The 21,806-nt window shown below is 39.6% G+C and overlaps 1 protein-coding gene across 1 annotated transcript in view; it reads left to right on the top strand.

Annotated features, from left to right (window-relative positions):
* Positions 1-15,002: 15,002 nt before the first annotated feature.
* Positions 15,003-21,806, top strand: part of LOC139182681 (ATP-dependent translocase ABCB1-like) — a 31,896-nt gene continuing 25,092 nt past the window's right edge. Inside the window, exons 1-3 of the mRNA XM_070787609.1 lie at positions 15,003-15,193; positions 15,755-15,825; positions 21,542-21,602. Coding sequence (XP_070643710.1) covers positions 15,761-15,825; positions 21,542-21,602 — 126 coding nt within the window. The 5' untranslated portion in view covers positions 15,003-15,193; positions 15,755-15,760. The remainder of the gene's footprint in view (positions 15,194-15,754; positions 15,826-21,541; positions 21,603-21,806) is intronic.

Genomic DNA, 21,806 nt, shown 5'->3' with positions numbered 1-21,806 from the left:
TGCTTCATATGAGAAAACTACATGTTGTCATTCTTTAGTGTTTTCTAACCATCAACATGGTAAATGAGATTGTTGTTACAAATGCTGTCCTTTATGATATATAGGAATCCCTACTTGACATACAGTCCTCATTTAATTTTGGTTGATTGTGTCATTACCATTTTCTATCTAAAAGGAAAGATAGAGAACCGACAAGAGTGTAGGAATTTCCCATGCAATGGATAAATAATTTTTTAAGGCAAATGCCTGAATGCAGGATTGTCCTGGTGATGGCCAAGCCCCCTCCCCACTTAAGTGAAATTTAGCCATCAGACCAGTGTCTAAATCCACTTAACAGAACCCTAGGCCAGAAGAGCTAGATAATCTAATTTTTTGATTCCCTGTTTGCAGCGTCAAGCAGAACTGTAACTGATGGAATGGATTAAATAGAACATATAACCCAAATCAGCCCATATCCTGTTCCCATGGGCTTGTCCTCTGCTCTGCTTTGCCACCCATACATCTCCTTCCTGTATTAGGCAGGACTCTTGGGAGAATCAGAAATGATAGTGTGTGTTTGTGTGTGTGTGTGTGTATAGAACTGACTCACATAAACACGAAGGTTGAGAAGTCTCACAATCTATGCAAGCAGGAGACCCAGGGAAGCAAGTGATGTGATTCATTTCCCATCCAAAGGCCTGAGAACCAGGGGAGACAATAGTGTAAATCTCAGTCCGAGAACAGGAGAAGGTGAGATGAGAAGTCCCGGCTCATCTCTGAGGGAGGAAAAACAAGAAGTGACCTCCTCCTTTCTCCATCTTTTGTTTTGTTCAAGCCCTCAATGGATTGGATGGTTTCCACCCACATTGGAGATGGCAATACTTTACTGAATCTCCCAATTCAAATGTTAATCCCATCCAAAAGACCACACAGGCAGACCCAGAAATAATGTTTAATCTGGGAACCCTATAGTCAGTCAAGTGGACATACAAAATTAACCATTACATCACTCATTCCTCTTACAATATGTTTTGGTTTTCTTTCTTTCTTTTTAATTAAAGTATAGTTGATTTACAATATTATGTTAGTTTTAGGTATAGAGCAAAGTGATTCTGTTTTTATATTCTTTCTCATTATAGCTTCTTACAAGATACTGAATATAGTTCCCTGTGCTATACAGTAAATCCTTGTTGTTTATCTATGTTATACATAGTATATATCTGTTAGTGTGTATCTGTCAATCCCATACTCCCAATTTATCCCTCTACCCTGCCTTCCCATTTGGTAATCGCAAGTTTTTTTTCCATATCTGAGTCTATTTCTGCTTTATAAATTAGGTCATTTGTACTATTTTTTAGATTTCATATATAAGCAATATCATATAATATTTGTCTTTGACACTTCACTTAGTGCAATAATTTCTAGGTCCATCCATGTTGCTGCAAATGGCATTGTTTCATTCTTTCTTTAGGCTAATATTCCATATATAATATATATATATACACACACATACCATATATTCTTCATCAATTCACCTGTTGATGGATATTTAGGTTGCCTACATGTGGCTATTGTAAACAGTCCTGTTACGAACATTGGGGTGCACAAATTTTTTTGAATTAGAGCTTTCACCTTTTCCAGGTATATGCCCAGAAATGGGACTGCTGGATCATAAGGTAGCTCTATTTATAATTTTTAAAGGAACCTCCATACTATTTTCCATAATGGCTGCACCAATTTATGTTCACATCAACTATGTAGGTAGGAGGGTTCCCTTATCTCCATGCCTTCTCCAGAATTTACTATTTGTAGACTTTTTGATGATGGTCATACTGAACACTGCTACTTCATTATAGTTTTGATTCACATTTCTCTAATAATTGACAATGCTGAGCATCTTTTCATGTGCTTATTGTCCACCTGTAGTCTTTGACTATACCTCCCTGAAAGTGCTCAATCTCATCTATGCAATGTTTTTGGTTACCTTTTGAATGAAGGATGCAGTGAATATGGCCCACTGAACCTTTTTCAAACAATTTGACTTTACCATCAAGTTATGGGATAGCTCTTGACATGGTCCTTAATGTATTAATACTATGTGACTTATGAAAATTACATGATTTCTAAATACTTCTATTCTCTGATTTCTAAACATGGGATGATTATGACAGCACTTTTTTCATAGGGTTTGGGGGAAGATTAAATGGAAAACAAGAGAAGCTCTTAAAACAGGGTGTGGTGTTTAGTAATTGTTCAACAAGTATAAGCTATTATTATTAATGGTTCTTCCTAGAGTAGGTACCAGAACATCAAATCTGGATTCAGCCAGTTTCTCCAAAATTCTGTTACATGGCTTGGCAAGAGTTTTATAAATTTGACTTTAACATTGATGTGTTTTCCAACACAGAATTGTATCAGTTCCGTATTGAACAGAACATCTATCTTTCTTTATCAGACAAATTCATTATCTGAATTGTCCATAATATAACAATCTGTGCTAAATTTAACTATAAAAATGTTATTGTATGGCAAGACTATATTTATTAAATTATCGTGAATTTCTTCACACCAAGGACAAATTTTCATTCCTTGTTATCTGCCGCAGAAGCTGTGCCACATAGCACAATGGCTTGCACATAACATACAATCAAATATTTAAACAGAAAATGACATTATCATACAAATTCTTCATTCTAAATGACAATTCCTTGTAATCTGATAAAACTCTATAGAAGTCAAAAACCAAAGACACAAGTTTTATTTTCAATAAAGTTTGTAAAACAAAAAAGTGTCACACTTACAGAAATACATCATGCTACTTACAGAATAATAGAACATATATATTTGTAAATTTTGGAAATAATAATTCACATTTTCTTCACCCCAATATTCAGGGCCTTTCATTATGTGCAAGCAGTATTATACAATGGTAATCATATGGTAAAAACAGTCCTGTATCCTGTGTTTTTACTTATTTACATGATAAACTCTTGCTATGTTACTCCATGGTCCTCTTACATATGAAAGTAGTCACAAATCAAATTTACTTTTGTTCCTATACTGTTGGATAATTATTTTCCAGCGTATCATTTGTATTTCAAACAACATTGTAATAATCAAGTCTGTCATAAAGCTTTTAGGATTTAGAATTATTTTTCTAACACCAGTTTCCAGGAGTATATGTTGTTATTGTTCAGTTGCTGAGTTGTGTCTGACTCTTTGCAACCCCATGAACTGTGTAGCACGCCAGGCTCCTCTGTCCATGGGATTCTGGAGAATACTGGAGTGGATTGCCATTTCCTTGTCCAGGGGATCTTCCCAGACCAGAGATTGAACCCACATCTCTTGCATTGGCAGGCACTTTCTTTATCACCGAGCTCTCAGAGAAGTCATATATATGTGTGTGTGTGCATGTGTTAAGTTCCTTCAGTCGTGTCCGACTCTTTGTGACCATATGGCCTATAGCCCACCAGGGTCCTCTGTCAATGGGATTCTCCAGGCAAGAATACTGGAATGGATTGCTATGCCCTCCTTCAGGTGATCTTCCTGACCCAGGGATCAAACCCACATCTTTTACGTCTCCCACATTGGCACGAGGGTTCTTTACCACTAGTGCCACCTGGGAAGCCCACATACATGAGTGTGTGTGTGTGTGTGTGTGTGTGTACACATATCTTGAGAAAAGATCTACACTTTTGGCTGGAATTTTCTTTCTTACTATACAACATGCTTAGGACAGTGATAATCTTCACTGTATTATGTAAAAACATTGTCTTCCACCAACTTATAAGTGAAAATTATGGGCTTAAGGAATGTCTGAACGTTGAGGGGGAAAAAAAAGAAAAGATCTTAATATTATGCAGCCTTGCTTTCCCATTCCATATTTTTATTCATTCTTCCAACTATCCCCATTTCCCTAGATACTTCCTTTGCTTCCTTTAAAGGAAATTATATAAATTCTAAAATCCTGAAATTCTGAAATGGGATTAACAGATACAAACTACTATACTCATACTGGTCAGAATGGCCATCATGAAAAAAATTACAAATAATAAATGCTGGAGAGGGGTGAAGAGAAGGGAACCCTCTTGCACTGTTGGTGGGAATGTAAGTTCATACAGCCATTATGGAGAGTTGTATGGAGATTCCTTAAAAAACTAGGAACAAAACTACCACATGCCCCAGCAATCCCACTACTGGGCATATGCCCTGAGAAAACAATCATTGAAAAAGACCCTAATGTTCATTGCAGCACTATTTACAGTAGCTAGGACATGAGACGAACCTAGATGTCCATCAACAGATGAATAGACAAGGAAGTTGTGGTACATACACACAATGGAATATTACTCAGCCATAAAAGGAGCATTTGAGTCAGTTCTAGTGAGGTAGATGAATTTAAAGCCTGTTACACAGAGTGAAGTCAGAAAGAAAAAAACAAATCTCATACATTAACATGTATATATGGAATCTAGAAAAATGGTGGGCTTCCCAGGTGGCTTAGTGATAAACAATCCACCTGCCAATGCAGGAGATGTGGGTTCAGTCCCTGGGTTAGGAAGATCCCCTGGAGATGGAAATAGCACCCCATTCCAGTCTTCTTGCCTGTGAAATTCCATGGACAGATGAACCTGGCAGGCTATAGTCCATGGAGTCACAAAAAGTCGGGCACGACTTAGCAACTAAATGACAACAGCAAGGGAAATGGTACTGATGAACCCATTTGCAGGAATAGAGACGCAGACAGAGAACAGACTTGTGGGCGCAGCAAGGGAAGGCGAGGGTGGGATGAACAGAGAGCAGCTTTGGAACATATACATTACCATATTAAAACAGATAGCTAGTGGGAAGTTACTGCATGACGCATGGAGCTCAGACCTGGTGCTCTGACAACCTAGAGGGGTGGGATAGGAGAGGGGGGTCATTGGAGGGAGGCTCAAGAGGGAGGGGACAGATGTACACTTCTGGCTGATTCGCGTTCTTTTTGGCAGAAACCAATACAACATTGTAAAGCAATTTACCTCCAATGAAAAATAAATTAAAAAAAAAACAGGTAAACAGTGAGGTTCTACTGTCTAGCATAGGGAACTGTATTCAATATCCTTTAAACCATAATGGAAGAGGAAAAAAATCAAGGAACACATGGAGTTACACCATGCAGATACATAAACTAGGGTTCCTGCTGTCACGCCCAAGCTGATAGCAGTTGTGAATACTAAAAAACTCTTCTCACACACATTCCACCCATAGAGCCCACGACAACATCTTTCTGGATTTAATTACCAATCTTCCCATGTCTCAAGGCTATGCTGAAAGCTATCTCATTCAGAAACTAGCTCTGAAAACTGCCTATTAAATCGTTCAAACATACTCCAGCTCAGTAGTTTTAACAGGCCTGAACTTACTTATGAGAAACTGTTGAAAATATATAACAATTGTTGATGCAGTTTGGTTTTACATTTTCATAAATTTGAATTGCTTTCCTTGGCACACGGATGGAGACTATTTTAAGTACCCTTTCAACAACAAAACACGCACCTCAAATATTCATCATCTCTAATAGAGCTGCATTTAGCATTAATCTATGTGATTTTGGGGGGGGGGGCGAAGGTCAAATGTGGATATATAGGCTCTCAAAAAAAAAAAAAAGGATGTCTTTAAGTAGCTCAATAGATGCCTGAGAAAAGATCTCAGTTCTGCTTTTTAAACACTGTAACATTTTGAACCTGAGGAAACATAGAGAAGTGGTTAAAGATGTGGGTTCCAAAGTTCAGATTGCTGTATGGGATCTTGAATGCAAATTTCTGTCCTATTGGTCACTGACTGGGTGTTATTTTACAGCTTTTTTAAACATCACTGAGTCTTAGTTTTCTTTAAAATAAATATAATGATAGACCTAATTGTGTCAGCATTGTGTAAAAACATCTGCTGCTACTGCTAAGTCACTTCAGTCATGTCCGACTCTGTGCGACCCCATAGACGGCAGCCCACCGGGCTCCCCCGTCCCTGGGATTCTCCAGGCAAGAACACTGGAGTGGGGTGCCATTGCCTTCTCCAGTAAAAACATCTGATTTACAGCTTAATAAATATTAGTCATTATTTTTACCTTCTTTCCTCTGATACATTAGGAGCTCTTTTGAGGGCAAGAGTTAACTCATTTCTCTTTATACCTAGAGTGTTCAGTACAATCACTCAATAAATATTTGTAAAGTTTTGTTGTTATGGGATTCTTAGGTCTGAGAGAACTATCTGGAGCACTGCTATAAAAAATTTTGTAAATAATGTATTTCTTGTGGCACCAGATTAGCAGGGTAAAGCAGGTAGTGACAAAGAGCAGAAAATTCTTTCCAATGCTAGTCACAAATCTCGAACATTTAACAGTCTCCAGAAATTTCCCAGTCTTTCTCTTCAGTAAAGGTGATTTGCTCTATGCATAACTAAGCTTTTTTTTTTTTTTTTGGCCACACCACATGGCTCGTGAGATCTTAATTCCCTGACCAGGGATTGAACTCAGGCCACAGCAGTGAAAGTGCTGAGTCATAAGCACTGGACCATCAGGGAATTCCCCTTTTATAATTTTTTTTTATATACAAAAAGTTGTAAATCAAAAATTATTCTTTTGTGAATAATTGTTTTATTTATTTAAAGTAAATAAATATAATATGTCCTGATTTTTATTTGCAATATGTACACAAAACTGAAAATCATATCTATTGATTTTGATACATAGTTCAAAGAATTTCAGACATGTCCTAAGCATTTTTAAAAATGTATTAATGCCCTATTTTCTTCATAAAGGCTTCTCAGATGACTTGGTGGGTAAAAAGTCTGTCTGCAATATAGGCAACACAGGAGACTCGACTTTGATCCCTGGGTCAGGAAGATCCCTTGGAGGACGAAATGGCAACCCACTCCAGTATTCTTGCCTGGGAAATCCCATGGACAGGGAAGCCTGGTGGGTTACATTTCATGGGGTCGCAAAGAGTCAGACTCGACCGAGCACATTAGCACACGTGTCTTTTCCTTCCTGGTCTCAGAAAGATGGGAATCTTTCAGCTTCACTGAGTCTTAGTTTCCTCATCTTTAAAGGAATCTTTCTAAGAATGTTAAATGAAGGTAGAGATGTTAATCAGCTAAGATCTTTCAAATTTGTTCTACAAATGTGGAATGATGATTCAAAACAAGGAAGGCCCAGTATAAAGAGAGAAAAAGCAAGGGGATGAACAACAATATTAACTTAGCCATTCCTTCATTCAGTAAATATTTACCGTGTTCAGTATCTTTCCTTTGTTGGGAAACAGAAGAACAAAGCAGAAATGGGCTGCCCTTACCCGGTTTATATCTCAGTGGAAAAGACACATTTTGTAATGAGCAAAAATTGCAATTGTGATGTTTAATAGGAAGGAGAACTACTATCAGGATGACAAAATCTAACCCAGAAGCATAGGGAATATTTCTCTGAGGAACTGATGTTTGAACCAAAAGAGTGTGTGTATGTGTGTGTGTGTGTTTCCACGCAAATGCTTGTTGGCCAGTTGTAAGGGGTAGGAGAGGGTAGCGGGTAGAGAAAGATCACTCCAGGAGGGTGGGCAAGAGGAACACCGTGCACAGTAAAGCTCCAAGGAGCTCACAGAGGCCAGCGCGCCTGGATCATGAAGGAGCAAAGAGAGAAGCAGCCTGTAGCTACAGAGATGAATTGGGAATTGAACCTGAGAGCAATGGAAAAGCACTGCAAGTTTTTACATGGGTATGTGACATGGCCATATGTGCATTTTTACGTTACTTTGCCTGATGTGGAGAGTGCATTAGAAGCGTTCTAGAATGGATATGGAGAAGCCAGGTAGGAAGCTCTGATAGTAACCCAGGTAAGAGAGGACAGTAGTTATTATGGTTTGACAAAATTGCGTGCGTGCCTGTGTGCTAAGTCGCTTCAGTCATGTCCGACCCTCTGTCCGTGAGATCCTCCAGGCAAGGATACTGGAGTGGGTTGACCTTCCCTTCTCCAGGCTATTATCACTGTTGAGGAGAAAATGGATTCAAGTCTGACACAGAAAGTAGGGGAGAAGCAGGTGCCGAGGTTGACTGCCCCTTTCCCCAGGTTTCTGATATGAAGTAAATGATGGTGCTGACTCAGATATGCAACTGAAAGAGAAGCCAATCTGGCGACAGGATCAGAAGTTCAGGCCTGGGGACTTCCCTGGTGGTCCAGTGGCCAAGACTCCACACTCCCAATGCAGAGGGCCCAGGTTCCAACCCTGGTCAGGGTACTAGATCCCACATGTTGCAACTAAGAGTTCACACGCCCAGCTAAAGATCCCACATGCCATAACTAAGAGCCGGCACAGTCAGATAAAAAAATAAATAATAAAAAGAAAGAAAGCAAAAACAAGTCCAATACTCAATGTGAGATGTTTTGAGCCACCCAGGTGGCAATTTTAAAGCATGATCTTTGGAATTTACTGTATTTACAGTAACAAAGATAACAGAGAGTGAGAAAAACTAGACTGTAGAATAGCAAGAGGTTCATCTTTGTCGTGTGATGAAATGGTAATAAGATAATATAGTTGGCTTGTAGTCGCTTTAGTTGTGTCTGACTCTTCGTGACCCCATGGACTGTAGCCCTCCAGGATCCTCTGTCCATGGCATTCTCCAGGCAAAAATACTGAAGTGGGTTGCCGTGCCCTCATCCAGGGGATCTTCCTGACCTAGGGATCAAATCCACATCCCTTAGCATCTCCTGAACTGACAGGCAGGTTCTTTAGCACTAGCACCACCTGGGAAGCCCCAATATACTTGGCTTGAGGGAGGACTGTTTGACTGTAATGCATAATAATCAGCAAAATAAAAGGAATAAAATTAGAAGTGATAGCAGAATATTAATTGCAGACTAAATTTCCAGTTCCTGGAAAAGAACATGCAATATAACAGTGATTAGGAGCAACACAAGAGCTACAAGATCATGGCAGGCTGTCAAGTAACAGAGACAATGCAGTCAAAAATTCGGTCGAACTACAGAATCCCTCATTGGGAAGGACTAACACAAGAGAAACCAACTAAAGATAAGAATCAGAATTCATCAGTGTCTCAAGAAAGGGTCATGAAGTAAATGACAAATTTTGCAATTTCTTTTACACTTCTGTGGTTAGCAGTATGTCCTCATTTTCTAATAACGTGAGAAATCATTTAAGATATCATTTAAGGTATTTTAATACATAATTTAATTTTGAGCTACAACAGAAATGCAACTTATAATGAGCAATATTTCTTTCAAGCATTTTCAAGTATGTGCAACAAAATAAACCCCAGGTCTCAGTTGGCCAGCTTTAGAATCCCAGATAATTGGACTTCAGACACTTCTAAGGCAGTGTACCCTCGAACTATAGCCCTTCTCCTGGTCCTGACAAATGGTGATTAAAACAGGCAAGTCTCAATGAGGCAGGCTAGGACCTACGACCGGGACCATTTGCTGCAGTGCTTGCATCTGGACAAATATCCCCTCGAGTAACAAAATGAAAACAAAGTACAAGAAACTAAAAATAATCATGTGCAGGTGCGGTTGGGGCAAATTATGGACAACGTGACATGAAGAGACCAAAATCCTAACTGCCACTTTTGAAGAGCAGGAGGCAAAAGCAAGGCACTGTGCGCGCCCCCTGCACACAGTATCACCAAAGAAGCGGGCAAACCACCTCAGCCACCCCTCCAGGTGAGCCCTGGGCCCCGCCTTGTTGTTGTTTAGTCACAACAAGTCCTTCAAGTCCTGTCTGACTCTCTGCGACCCAACAGACAATAGCCCAGCCCACCAGGCTCCTCTATCCACGGAATTTCCCAGGCAACAAACACTGGAGTGGACTGACACTTTCTTCTCCAGATCTTCCTGACACCTCTGCTGTCACCCCATATAAGGAACCAACTTGCCCCACCTCGGGGAGCAAGCGAGCAAGCAAGGGAACCTGTTATTTGTTTTCCCTCCTCTTTGCTACAGCATGAGCCCCAGTAATAATGCCTTGTCTAAATTTCTTGACTGGCCTCTCATCAATTTCGATTGATTAAGGAGGCTGAGAACCCTAGTCAGTAATGTAACTGATCAAGGGCAAAAACAAAATCAAGTGAGAGAAACTTGCCACTGCTGCTGCTGCTGCTGCTAAGTCGCTTCAGTCATGTCCGACTCTGTGTGACCCCATGGACTGCAGCCTATCAGGCTTCTCCGTCCCTGGGATTCTCCAGGCAAGAACATTGGAGTGGTTGCCATTTCTTCCTCCAGGGGATCTTCCCAACCCAGGGATCGAACCTAGGTCTACCACATTGCCAGCAGATTCTCTATCATTTGAATCACCAGGGAAGCCCAAAACTAATACAATAATGTATATTAATTATATCTCAATAAAAAGAGTTTTTGGTAGAGCTTCACATACTAATTTTGCTTGACATTGGGTAGAAATGTGTGTTTCAGAAGAGGTTAATGTTATTTTGAATGGCAAACAGTTTCAAAGAAAGTAGAGAAACTATCCTGACCATGGCATTTATGGTATCTCTGCCACAGACAGTACAGTACTATATGAAGTGTACTTTTCAGCACTATATGAACTGCAACACAACCAAATAATAAAACACACAATCCCAGTCTATTTCGGCCAGAAGAACTTCTGTGAATAAAACAATCTGCAATCTCCCTGAAGGCAGAATTTAATGTTTATACCGTCTGTCACTATCATTTAGCGCCTCTATGACTGTTGAAAATCTTGTTACTGTTTAGTGGCTCAGTCGTATCCTACTCTTCCGTGGCCCCGGGGAATGTAGCCCACTGGGCTCCTCTGTCCATGGGATTTCCCAGGCAACAATACGGAGTGGGTTACCATTTCCTTTTCCAGGGGATCTTCCTAACCCAGGGATCAAACCCGTGTCTCCTGCATTGGCAGGCAGGTTTTTACCACTGAGTCACCTGGAAAGCTTGTTGAAAGTAACAGAGAATACATACATGTAGCTACATACATGAGGTGAAGAATAGCAAGGAAGGGCAAAAATAGACTGAGAAGGGGGTTTTATTACTAACATATAACAATTACTGAGTGCTTAATGTGTTTCAGGCACTGTACAAGCCTTTTCAATACACAAATCACTTAATCTTGCAGTAACTTTTTAAGGTATCGTTATTATCTCCTTTTACCAAAGGGACAACTCAAGGACTGGAAAGTTGAGTAACTTATGAATTGTTCCAACTTAGCAAAAGGGCTTCCCAGGTGGTGCTAGTGGTAAAGAACCCACCTGCCAATGCAGGAGACTCAAGATGTAGGTTCCCTCAGGTTGTGAAGATCCCCTGGAGGAAGGCATGGCAACCCACTCCAGCATTCTTGCCCGAGAAATCCCATGGACTGAGGAGTCTGGCAGGCAACAGTCCATACGGTCGCTTAAGAGTAACTCGAGACTGAAGCGACTTAGCATGCATGCAGTAGTTGAATCTAAGTTGAAGTTGTTTGTGGAGTTTGGTACCATAAAAGAAAATTGCTGTAAATTAAAGATTTACATGTGGAAAGGCACAGAGGGGAAAAAAAGCAAATCATCTGAGAGGTGAGTTGGGCCAAAATGGAGTGAACACTCATATATGTGTTGGGGTTGAGAGAGAGAGAGTGTAAGGAAGTGAGGTGGATGAAGACGGTCAGAGAGACATTATGTGTTAGAGCCCTTAAAAGTCAAGTGGGAACTCTCAGATTCGATAGATACGGTTGGTGGTAAGGAGCCACTGCATGATTTCTAAGATAGAGTCATAAGATGAAAATGTTTCACGGGGCTTGAAAAGGCAGTGTAGGAGAGTGTACTATAATAGCATTGTAGGCAAGTGGTTAAGAGTGTAGTTATGAGGGCTGGGAGCTGGATTGCTTTCAAGTCCTGGGTCAGCTGCGTACCAGTTGTGTGACTTTGGGCATGTGATGTCAAACCTCAGTTTCTGTGACTGTAAAATGGGAGTAACAATAAAATTACACATGTCAGAGGATAATTGTGAGGATTAAATGATTTAATCTCTTTCAAATACTTGGGATAATTCCTGGCACACAGCCAGTGCTTAGTCAATGCTAGTTATTATTACTCCCGTAGGTATGTATTATTATTCCCGCAGGTATGTAATAAACTGTGGCAGGGATGCTAATCTTGAATGTTGGGAGAGTGCATTAAAGCCTGTGAAAGGACTACATGCCCGTGGAAGACAGGAAGGTACGGATTATGGGGAAGCACACTTCAAAAGGAAAAATGGCTGCTTGAATGAAGGGATATGAGTCCTGACTTGCAAAGGGGTTACTTTCCAAAGAGTTTCACCGGAAGTTAATGAGGTTCATAGTGGAAGTGGTTAGTCCAGCTGTTCAGTATTACCAGGAGTGGCTGGCAGTAATGTGAGACAGGAGTCAGAATCTTTAAAATCAACGGTCATGGCTTGGAAGTAGCTAGAACCATCCATTGTTTTAGGTCCATTGTATTTTATATCCATATCTTCATGCCAGTGGAGCAAAACAACTAATACATATATATATATAAGAGCTTTATTGAAAATTCTGTGGGCTATTCTGATCCTTAAACCATGTACTCCTTGATAGAGATTATCACTTGAAGCTCAAGCCTGTAGAAATAGTGCAATCAACATAATATATGTTCTACTTTAAAAAATATCCTGTAACTCAGCCATAAAAAGAATGAAATAATGCCATTTGCAGCAACATGGATGGACCTAGAGATGATCATACTAAGTCAGTCAGAGGGAGAAAGACAAATATCATATGACATCAATTTTATGTGGAATCTAAAAAACTGATAAAAGTGAACTTATTTACAAAACAGAAATAGAGTTGCAGACATAGAAAACAAACTTTTAGTTACCGAAGGGGAAAGGGCGAGGGAGATAATTAGGAGTTTGGGAATCGCATATACACAGTACTATATATAAAATAAATAATGCGGAATTACTGTGTAGCACAGGGAACTGTATTCTATATCTTGTAATAATCCATAATGAAAAAGAATCTAAAAAAGAAAAAATATATATATAAAACTGAATTACTTTGCTGCATACCTGAAACTAACACAACATTGACAATCAACTATACTTGAATTAAAAAAAAATCCTGCATTGTTTTAGGGAGGATATAGGGCATTTTTCAAGGATACGTAAAATATTGAATATATGACAAGATCACATAAAGTAAATGAGGGACAGGGTAAAACAAAAGTGGAAAAAAAGAGCAGAAGCATGAATCAGATTAAAAACACATGGGAGAAAGGGGAACGCCTTATACATTTGCCCCAGGTGGAACAAAGGGTTGGTGTTAAGCCTTTAAATGGTTGGGCTGATGCTATACACACACATTTCCAGTTAGAACACAGAGAATATGAGTGGTCTGTTAGAAAGGCTAATTAACAGTTTGTAAAGAAACCTGATTGTATAGCTAAGTGAAAAAAAAAAAATCAAGGCAAAGAAAATCTGGAATAAAAGATAGCAAATTATGGCTTTGAAATATGAGTTACTTAAAGTACAGAAAATACACTATGCTGTAAAAACTAAAAAGATTTTCTTCTTTTAAACTTTTGCAGCGATCTGAGAGGTAACTCCTCTGTCAGTGAACAAAGACAAAAGGTTACAAAAACATCCATTTCCCCTGGGTTGACAAGTATGAAAAGCTCTGATGTGAGTTAACGCTGCTTTATGAATTTAATTGTCTTCACAATTGCACTTACTTTTCATCAATTTGAGGAAAAGAGAGGACCAGAAAAACCTGTAAATGGTAACAGTAGATATGGCATTAAATTACAACTAAAGGAACATGTTAAAATACACGATACTTTTAGAAGCCAAATAAAAATATAGGAGTTTTAAAACACCTTGAGAAAAACAGGGCATTCACCGGATGGCTAAAACCCAAAAATATCCGTTTCGACTTACATATTTAAGAAAAAAATCTTCCTATTTATTTCTTGAAGCAGAAAGTATTAGTCGCTCAGTCATGTCTGACTCTGCAACCCATGGGCTGCAGTCAATCAGGCTCCTCTGTCCATGGAATTCTCTAGGCAAGAATACTGGAGTGGGTTGCCATTCTCTTCTCCAGGGGATCTTCCCTACCCAGGGTTCAAACCCCATCTCCTGCATTGCAGGTAGGTTCTTTCCCATCTGAGCCACCAGGGAAGACCATTTATTTGTATGTCCCTTCAAACAAAGGTGTATACCTTAGAAACTGTCTAACATACTGAAAAAAACACTTGCAGAAAAATTTCACCTGGCCTTTTAAATAATACTGCTTGGAAGGGAATTTTATCTTTTCACCATATCTTTAATTTGTTGTTATAAAGAAAAAAATATATGACTGTAAAAAAAAAAAAAAAAAAAACAAGTACCAAACTGTGTGTACTCTAATGAAAAACAAAATATGAGAGCGGAAGGGAATTTTAACTACAGAATGGACAAAGCTGGAGATTGTTTTATTAGAATATACTGGATGCGATATCAAAGAAAATTTCCCTTGTCTACTCGAGTAACAAGAAGCGAATTGTATAGTGATATTTTTATCTCAGTTCAGTTCAGTCACTCAGTCATGTCCAACTCTTTGCGACCCCATGAACTGCAGCACGCCAGGCCTCCCTGTCCATCACCAACTCCCGGAGTTCACCCAAACTCATGTCCATCGAGTCGGTGATGCCATCCAGCCATCTCATTCTCTGTCGTCCCCTTCTCCTCCTGTCCCCAATCCCTCCCAGCATCAGAGTCTTTTCCAATGAGTAAACTCTTCGCATCAGGTGGCCAAAGTATTGGAGTATCTATATACTCATAATTTCGTGGACTTGTACAGACAAGGGCTCTATAAACATAAAAGTCCTCGCTGATAAGCGTTCCGCTGCTCGCCCTTTTGCTGAGGGGCAACAGAAGCGAGGCCATTCCTCCCATAATTCCAACCTGTTTAGTAACTTGGCGCAATCAGGATTCAATAGAACCGGCCGGGAGCTGTCCCGAGCCTGCGGCTGATTGGCCGAGCGCAGAGCACCGGGCGTGGGCTTTGCGCAAGTTCTCTGCTCCCTGCTCCCAGCTCCCAGGGGAATCCAGGGCTTGTTGGACCAGCGGCTCTTCAAGGCTCAGAGGTGCCGAGACCGCTGTTCGCATCCGCCGCGCTTTTCCCCTGGAGTATGAATCTACTTCCAAGATTCACGCCTTAGTGAACATTAAGAGGGAAAGCCCGAGGTAGGGCGCGGGAAGCTGGGGACTAGACGGAGAACGTTCGGGGGGAGGATGGGTGGGCTCTCTAATTTCCTGAGTTGGGTTTCAGAGGAGAGGGAAAGGGAGATTCCAATTGGCAAGTCCAAGAGGACCCAAAAGGGTGAGACTTATTCTCAGTCGGGGAGCTCTGAGGCACCCCAGCCTCTAGTTTGGTGGGTTTTTTTGTTGTTGTTTTTTGCGCTAGTTATGCGTCCTGGAGTCTGCTGCCCCGAGCCCACAGAGCCAGCGCTGTGCGGGCAGCCGGGCTCTGAGCCCGCGGGCAGATGGATGGCGTGGGGAATCGGGAGGCAAAAGCCGCGGTAGAGGCGGGCAAAGTTTGGGCCGGGCCGCCGCCCTGCCCCTGTACTCGCGTGCGGAGGCTGGATGCGTGGCGCTGAGGCATGCCCCTGCGGCGACCCTCGCGGCCACGAGCCGCTGGAGCATCAGGGCGAGCGCTCCGCCCTTCTGCCGGCGCGCTGTAGTAAAGTTCAGTTTCACCTTAGCCTTCTGAGGTGATTTGACTGATTGGCTGGAGTTTCTCCTCAGGTCGCGATGGATCTTGACGGCCGCAATGGAAGAGCAGGGGGGAAGAACTTCTTGAAAAGGGACAAAAAAAGGTAGTTTGTTTCACTTTCTTACTTTACATGGCTTGAGAAACTTGGGAGATTTGTTTCTGGCCTCCAACTCTGAATTAAATGAGCTGATGATGGTGGTGGTGATGGGGTGTTTTTGTTTTTGTTTTATCTTAAATACAGGCAATTGCGGAGGTTCGCTGGCTTGAGTTGAGCCCAGCATTTGCACGGTGAGCTTCTTCCTCAGCTTTCTGGTCCCACACAGACCAAGGCTCATTTCCTTTCCTGTGTTTTATAACCTTCTGCTTTACGTGTGATGTTGATCGTGCATGAGCCTGAACCGTGCGCTGCTTGTCTTCTGCTTTGTGGTCCAGTCTGTTCCTTCTGGTAAAACAGTCACATAAACATTGCATGTTTGTGGCACGCAGCAGATGGGGCAGAAGGCCACGACTACTTTTAAGTATTCTTTTTTTCTTTTTAAGGCAATGAGTATCTGACTCTGGTAGAAGTAATTGTGAGACGAATGTACCACCAAAGAATTATTAGAATGGTGTAAAATTATCCTGACTGGGTATAGAATTGGTTCTGTAATCACATAGGAAAAATAATTATCTTTAGTAAATTTTGATCACAGTGCAGTATCTGTACAGGAAATTTTTAATTTCATTCAGTAAGCTCTTTGTTAGTAATAAATGGTAAAATTAGTAAATATATTAATATTATTAGAAACCAAGCTTTTCAGTGGAAGAGAAAAGAAATACAAGTGTGGACATTAAGTAGACTTTTTGAAAACAATGTTGAATTTGAATGTGATTTCATGGTTTTTTTAATAGATCAGTTTCTGTCCATTGAAATGGATAGTGAGTGGCAGAGAGCACACTCAATGTCAATCTTGGTTTCTCAGTATCCTTCCTTACAAAAAAGGAATCTGCACCCCATAGAGAAAGGGTTAATGCCAGTTGAGCCTGAGCTTGGAGTATCTTGTGGTACCTGAAAACAAGAGGTGGAGGGCGATTATCAGAAAGGACACAGGAGCTGGCTTGAAGGGGCTTTCACTGGTCCACATCTGGGACAGTTTGAGCATCAACAAGAATAATGACTGCATTTGATTGTGAAATACTGAGTAAATTAATTTTTAATAAAATTCTGAGAGGAGGAGGAAAACAAAGGGGGAGAGAGGGAGAACCTTCTTCTCCCTCTCCCAACAGAAAAATGTTGACACCTGCATTGTTGTAATTGGTTCAGGCAAGGGTTGTTAATGGATCCTAAACCACTCAGAGAAAGTTTATGAATTAGCCATAATTCTTAATTGGAAAAAGGAAAATGTGATTTTTCCAGTGAAAAGATACCTCAGTTCTCCACCTTACCCAAGTGATCATACCTGGCCTGGCTCCTGGTGGAATAGACTGCCTTAATGACATGACACCACCTAAGAAGTATGTTTGCAAAATCATTTAGTGAATCTAACTTATCAAGCTTTCAGACTAATGCTGTCCAATAGAAATATAATGTGGACCACATTTGCAATTATTAATTTTCTAATACCAACTTTTAAAAAGTAAAAAAAAAAAAAGTAAAAAGAAACAGGTGAAATTAATGTTGGAAATACATTTTAAGGATCCAAGTATATTCAACCTATTATCATTTCTACATGTAATGAGGATTACTACTGAGATAGTTTGCATTCTCTTTTACAATGCATCTTCAAATCTGTATTTCACACTTACTGCACAATTTGGACAAAGTTTGAAACAGACATATCCAAGATGTGGGACATTCTATAAGACACCTGTTTTTGTTCCTATGAAAAGTCAATGTTTGGTGAGAGGTCGGTGGGAAGGAGAATTTCTAGATTTGAAAGAGACTAAAGAGACAAATGGAGAAGAAAATGGCAGCCTGCCCACTCCTGTATTCTTGCCTAGGCAATCCCATGGACAGAGGAGCCTGGAGGGCTACACTCCATGGGGTGGCAAAAGAGTCAGACACGACTTAGTGACTAAACAACAACAAAGAAACAAAACCACCACGTATAATACGTGAGCCTTAATTACATCAGAGTTCTAAAAAGGAAAAACCTATAGAAAACATTCTTGGAAATTTTGAATGTGGATTGATATCAAAATTGCTGTTAATTTTATTGTATGTGATAATGGTAGGAAAACATGTGAAGTGCCATGATCTTTGCAGCTTATTTTCAAATAGTTTGATGATTAACAGTTATAATACAAACTTCCTTATGTATTAAAATATGGTCAAAATGTTGACAGTTGTTGAATCCAGGTGAATTTTTAATGGGTAGTCATTATTAGTATTCTTTTTTTTGTTTGAAGGTTTTCATAATAAATTCTCATAAAATAGATTATATAGAGTAGAAGGTAGATACATCCCTTTTTAAGTTTTTAAACTTGGTACATTAAACAAATATGTATTTTTTGATGCAAACACTTAGGGACATTGAAATAAGACTTTGTGGAAGGAAAGAACTTTGTTTGACAGATTGGTGGTTTCCAGAGGTGGAGGAAAGGGGGACAAAACGGGGGAAGGGGGTCAAAAGGTCCAAAGTGCTGGTTATAGAATAAGTCATGGAGGTGTAATGTACAGCAGTGTGACTCCAGTTAATAACACTGTATTGCATATTGGAAAGTTGCTAAGAGTAAATCTTGAAAGTTCTCATCACAAGGAAGAAAATTCTGTGACTGTGTATGATGACAGATGTTAACTAGACTCGTGATGGTTTCCCAATATATATAAATATCAAATCATTCTCTTGTACACCTGAAACTAATACAGTGTATATCACTTATACTTCAGGTTTTAAAAATTTCATTGAAGGACAATTGCTTTACAGTATTGTGTTGGTTTCTGCCAAACATCAACATGATTCACCCATAGGTATACATATGTCCCCTTCCTCTTGAACGTTTTTGAAAAAGGTGTTCAATAAATATTTGTGGGATATTTACTTATTTATTCTTCTTTAAGAGCCCATATTTTGAAAACAGTATTTCTTTTGAGCTTGCACATACCTTCATTTTATTGTTGATTGGTCTACAAACTTTTTTTTCAAACTAGAAATTTTTTTTTAGTTAAGAAACTCTTATTAAACTGTGCTCACCATTATTGATGTGATTCTGTTTTTTATAAAGCTATGTATTTTTCCAGTTTTATTGAGTTATAATTGACGTATGATACTGAAAGGTTGTTACTGAACCACGAAAAGATGCTGGGATTCTCGGCCTCTGGAGGAGAAGAATTCAATCTGGGGCCAGATGCTCAGAGCTTTTGTGTAATAAAATTTTATTAAAATATGAAACAGACAGAGAAAGCTTCTGACATAGACATCAGAAGGGGGCAGAAACAGTACCCCCTTGCTGGTGTTAGCAATGGAGTTATATACCTTTTAATTAGTTATTACAATGAATCAAAAGAATGTCTCAAGTTTGTGAAAATTTTACCAGACCCACTCCCACAATTTACATTTTAGGATAACAAGATTAGAATTTAACAATAGAAGGATCCTACCAGACCCACTTGCATAATACATTCTAAAATATCAGGATTAGTCAGAAGGTTTTCCGGAAGGAGAAACAGTCTTCCAACCGGATACATTGTTGTTGCATAATCCCTAGTACAGAGTTTAAACTGAGTTGTGTAATTGACCAAGACTAAGGAATGTAGAGGAAAAAGACTTTTTTCATTTCCTCCTCCTTGAGAATTACAGACCCCCATCTCCCCTTCAAGAGCCCCACACGCCTTTCTCCTCCTTGGGAACCCTGAACTTGTTATCAATCTGCCTAGGAATTGACTCTCTCAATACCTTGTAAGTTTAAAGTGTATAGCATAATGGTTTGAATTATAAATATTGTGATACACTACCACAACAAGTTTAGCTAACGTCCTTCATCTTATACAGATAAAAAGAAAAAAGATTTCTTATTGTGATGAGAACTTTTAGGATCCACCCTCTTAACAGCTGATTCATCTGTATCATACAGCACTGTTAACTGTAGGCATCTTGTGGCACATTGCGTCTCTAGCACTCTTTTATAAGTGAAAGTTGGTGCCGTTGGACCAGCTTTCTCTCATCCTGTCTTCCCCCTCTAGAAACCACAAATCTTTTTTCTTTTTCTATGAGTTTGTTTTTTAAACTGTATATTCTAATTCAGTCATAAAGAAGCATGTGACTTGCTGATAATGTGAATAGGTATAATGCTTGGGTAATAGTACCCTGTGGCATATTTGTGTTTGTAAAGATTCTTTATTAAAATGTGAGTTGATAAGCAACTTCCTATTTGTCAGCACTGTGTTGGAGCAAATGGGGATAAATGAATCTTCGAAGAGGGGTGGCAGTGAGTGTTCCCCGCAGGGCAGCGTCTCAGAAGTCTGACCCTGCACCACATAGCCTGGTGTCTGGGAGTTAGACTTCTCCGTGGAAAGCTTGGCTTTGTTCTAAATGTGTGACCTTGGACAAGTGAGTTAACTCTTCTCGCCTGCAGTTCTCTTGTCTGTAAAGGAAGGATAAAAATGTGCCTGCCTCACAGAGATTAAGATGAAACGGTCTTGTATGGGAAGTGTTTACTTAGCCAGTGTCTGAAACATTATAAATTCTTCAGAGTAGCTGCAGTTTTGGAGAATGAAAAAATAAATAAAAAGCTTAGAGCTAAAACTCAATTCTGTATGGCTAGTTTTCTCCTCTCATCCTGATTCCAGGGGTACTGAAACCGTGCCTTTACTGGGAATAGGGTGGAACCAAATCTGAAGAGTTATGTTTGTGTATTTTGTGTGTTTCTCAGTAGTGGAACGTCGCTCCAGAGCCAAATATGGAGTAGACTCTGGGTTTTTTTGCTTTAGAAGTTTCTTCGACTCTTTGACCTTGCTTAGCATAAAGAACAAAGACACAGATGAATTTACTTTTTGAACTTGAAAAGCTGTGTAAAAAGAATGTACTTCTTCCCTGAGATAGTCTTTCTTTTAGAAATAGGAAAATACAGATGCGGAGGTTGCTCTCAAAAGCTGGATGGCAGTTAGAGTAGAACACCAGTTAGAGAGTTTTGAATCTGCGCTCGAAATAATTGACCTTTCTCTGCCTGAGGACAGCTTTTTTTTTTTTGCAGTTTACAAACCATCTTTTTTGATGGTGCATTTTCTAGGTTGTGTGTATTGCCACCATGGCCCATTTAGGGCTCCAGACATCTTTTCAGAATTAGATTTGCTCATGGAGAGTGATTGAATTATGTTTCTTTCTTAGGATAATTTATGCCCTGCATGTTTGCCACTACTCTCCCTGAGGAAAAGGAATAATATCTAGGTAGATGAAGGATAATATCTAGGTAGATAGAAGGATAGACTATCTGTTGCTAAAATCACTGAGATGATAATTAAAGGGATTAACTCTGGGGAGCATGAGTGAGTTCTAAGTAGAAGAAAGACAGGAAGCTCTCTTTTTTTAGTGTTAGTTTTGTAATTCCAAATTTGTGTGTCTCTGTGTATTCATCATAGAAAATTAGGAAATACCAAAGGCACAAGGAAGAAAATAATTGAAATTTCGACAGAAGTCTCAACACCCAGTGATAACCCCGTGTATAGATTTCTAGGTATATGTAAACCTACTCAAACTTTATAAATGGGGTCATATTATAAATGTTTTTGTAATGACACTGTAGACATGTTTCTTTGTCCTGTTTGTTTCTAAATATAAGCTCTACATTGATTGGATATAGATTTACATAGTTTTTAAAGTTTTATGTCATTCTGTTGCTAGGTTTTTCAGTAAAAAAGATGAGAAGAAAGAAAAGAGACCAACTGTCAGTACTTTTGCAATGGTGAGTTTGAATGTGTTCACTATTCTATCTATACACACGCACACAGCTGATTCACTTTGTACAGCGGAAACTAACACAAGGTTGTAAACCAGTCTCACTCCAGTGAAATCAAAGCGAAACAAAAGGAAGTGCTGTGCTTCTCTTGATCTAAAAAAGAGGTATTTGATCTGGTATAATATTTTCTTGGGGAGTATGTTAGTGAAG

The sequence above is a fragment of the Bos indicus genome, chromosome 4, assembly GCF_029378745.1.
Source record: "Bos indicus isolate NIAB-ARS_2022 breed Sahiwal x Tharparkar chromosome 4, NIAB-ARS_B.indTharparkar_mat_pri_1.0, whole genome shotgun sequence".
NCBI classification, from domain to species: domain Eukaryota; kingdom Metazoa; phylum Chordata; class Mammalia; order Artiodactyla; family Bovidae; genus Bos; species Bos indicus.
The sequence above is the reverse complement of the archived record's forward strand: the minus strand, read 5'-3'. Positions and strand labels throughout refer to the sequence as shown.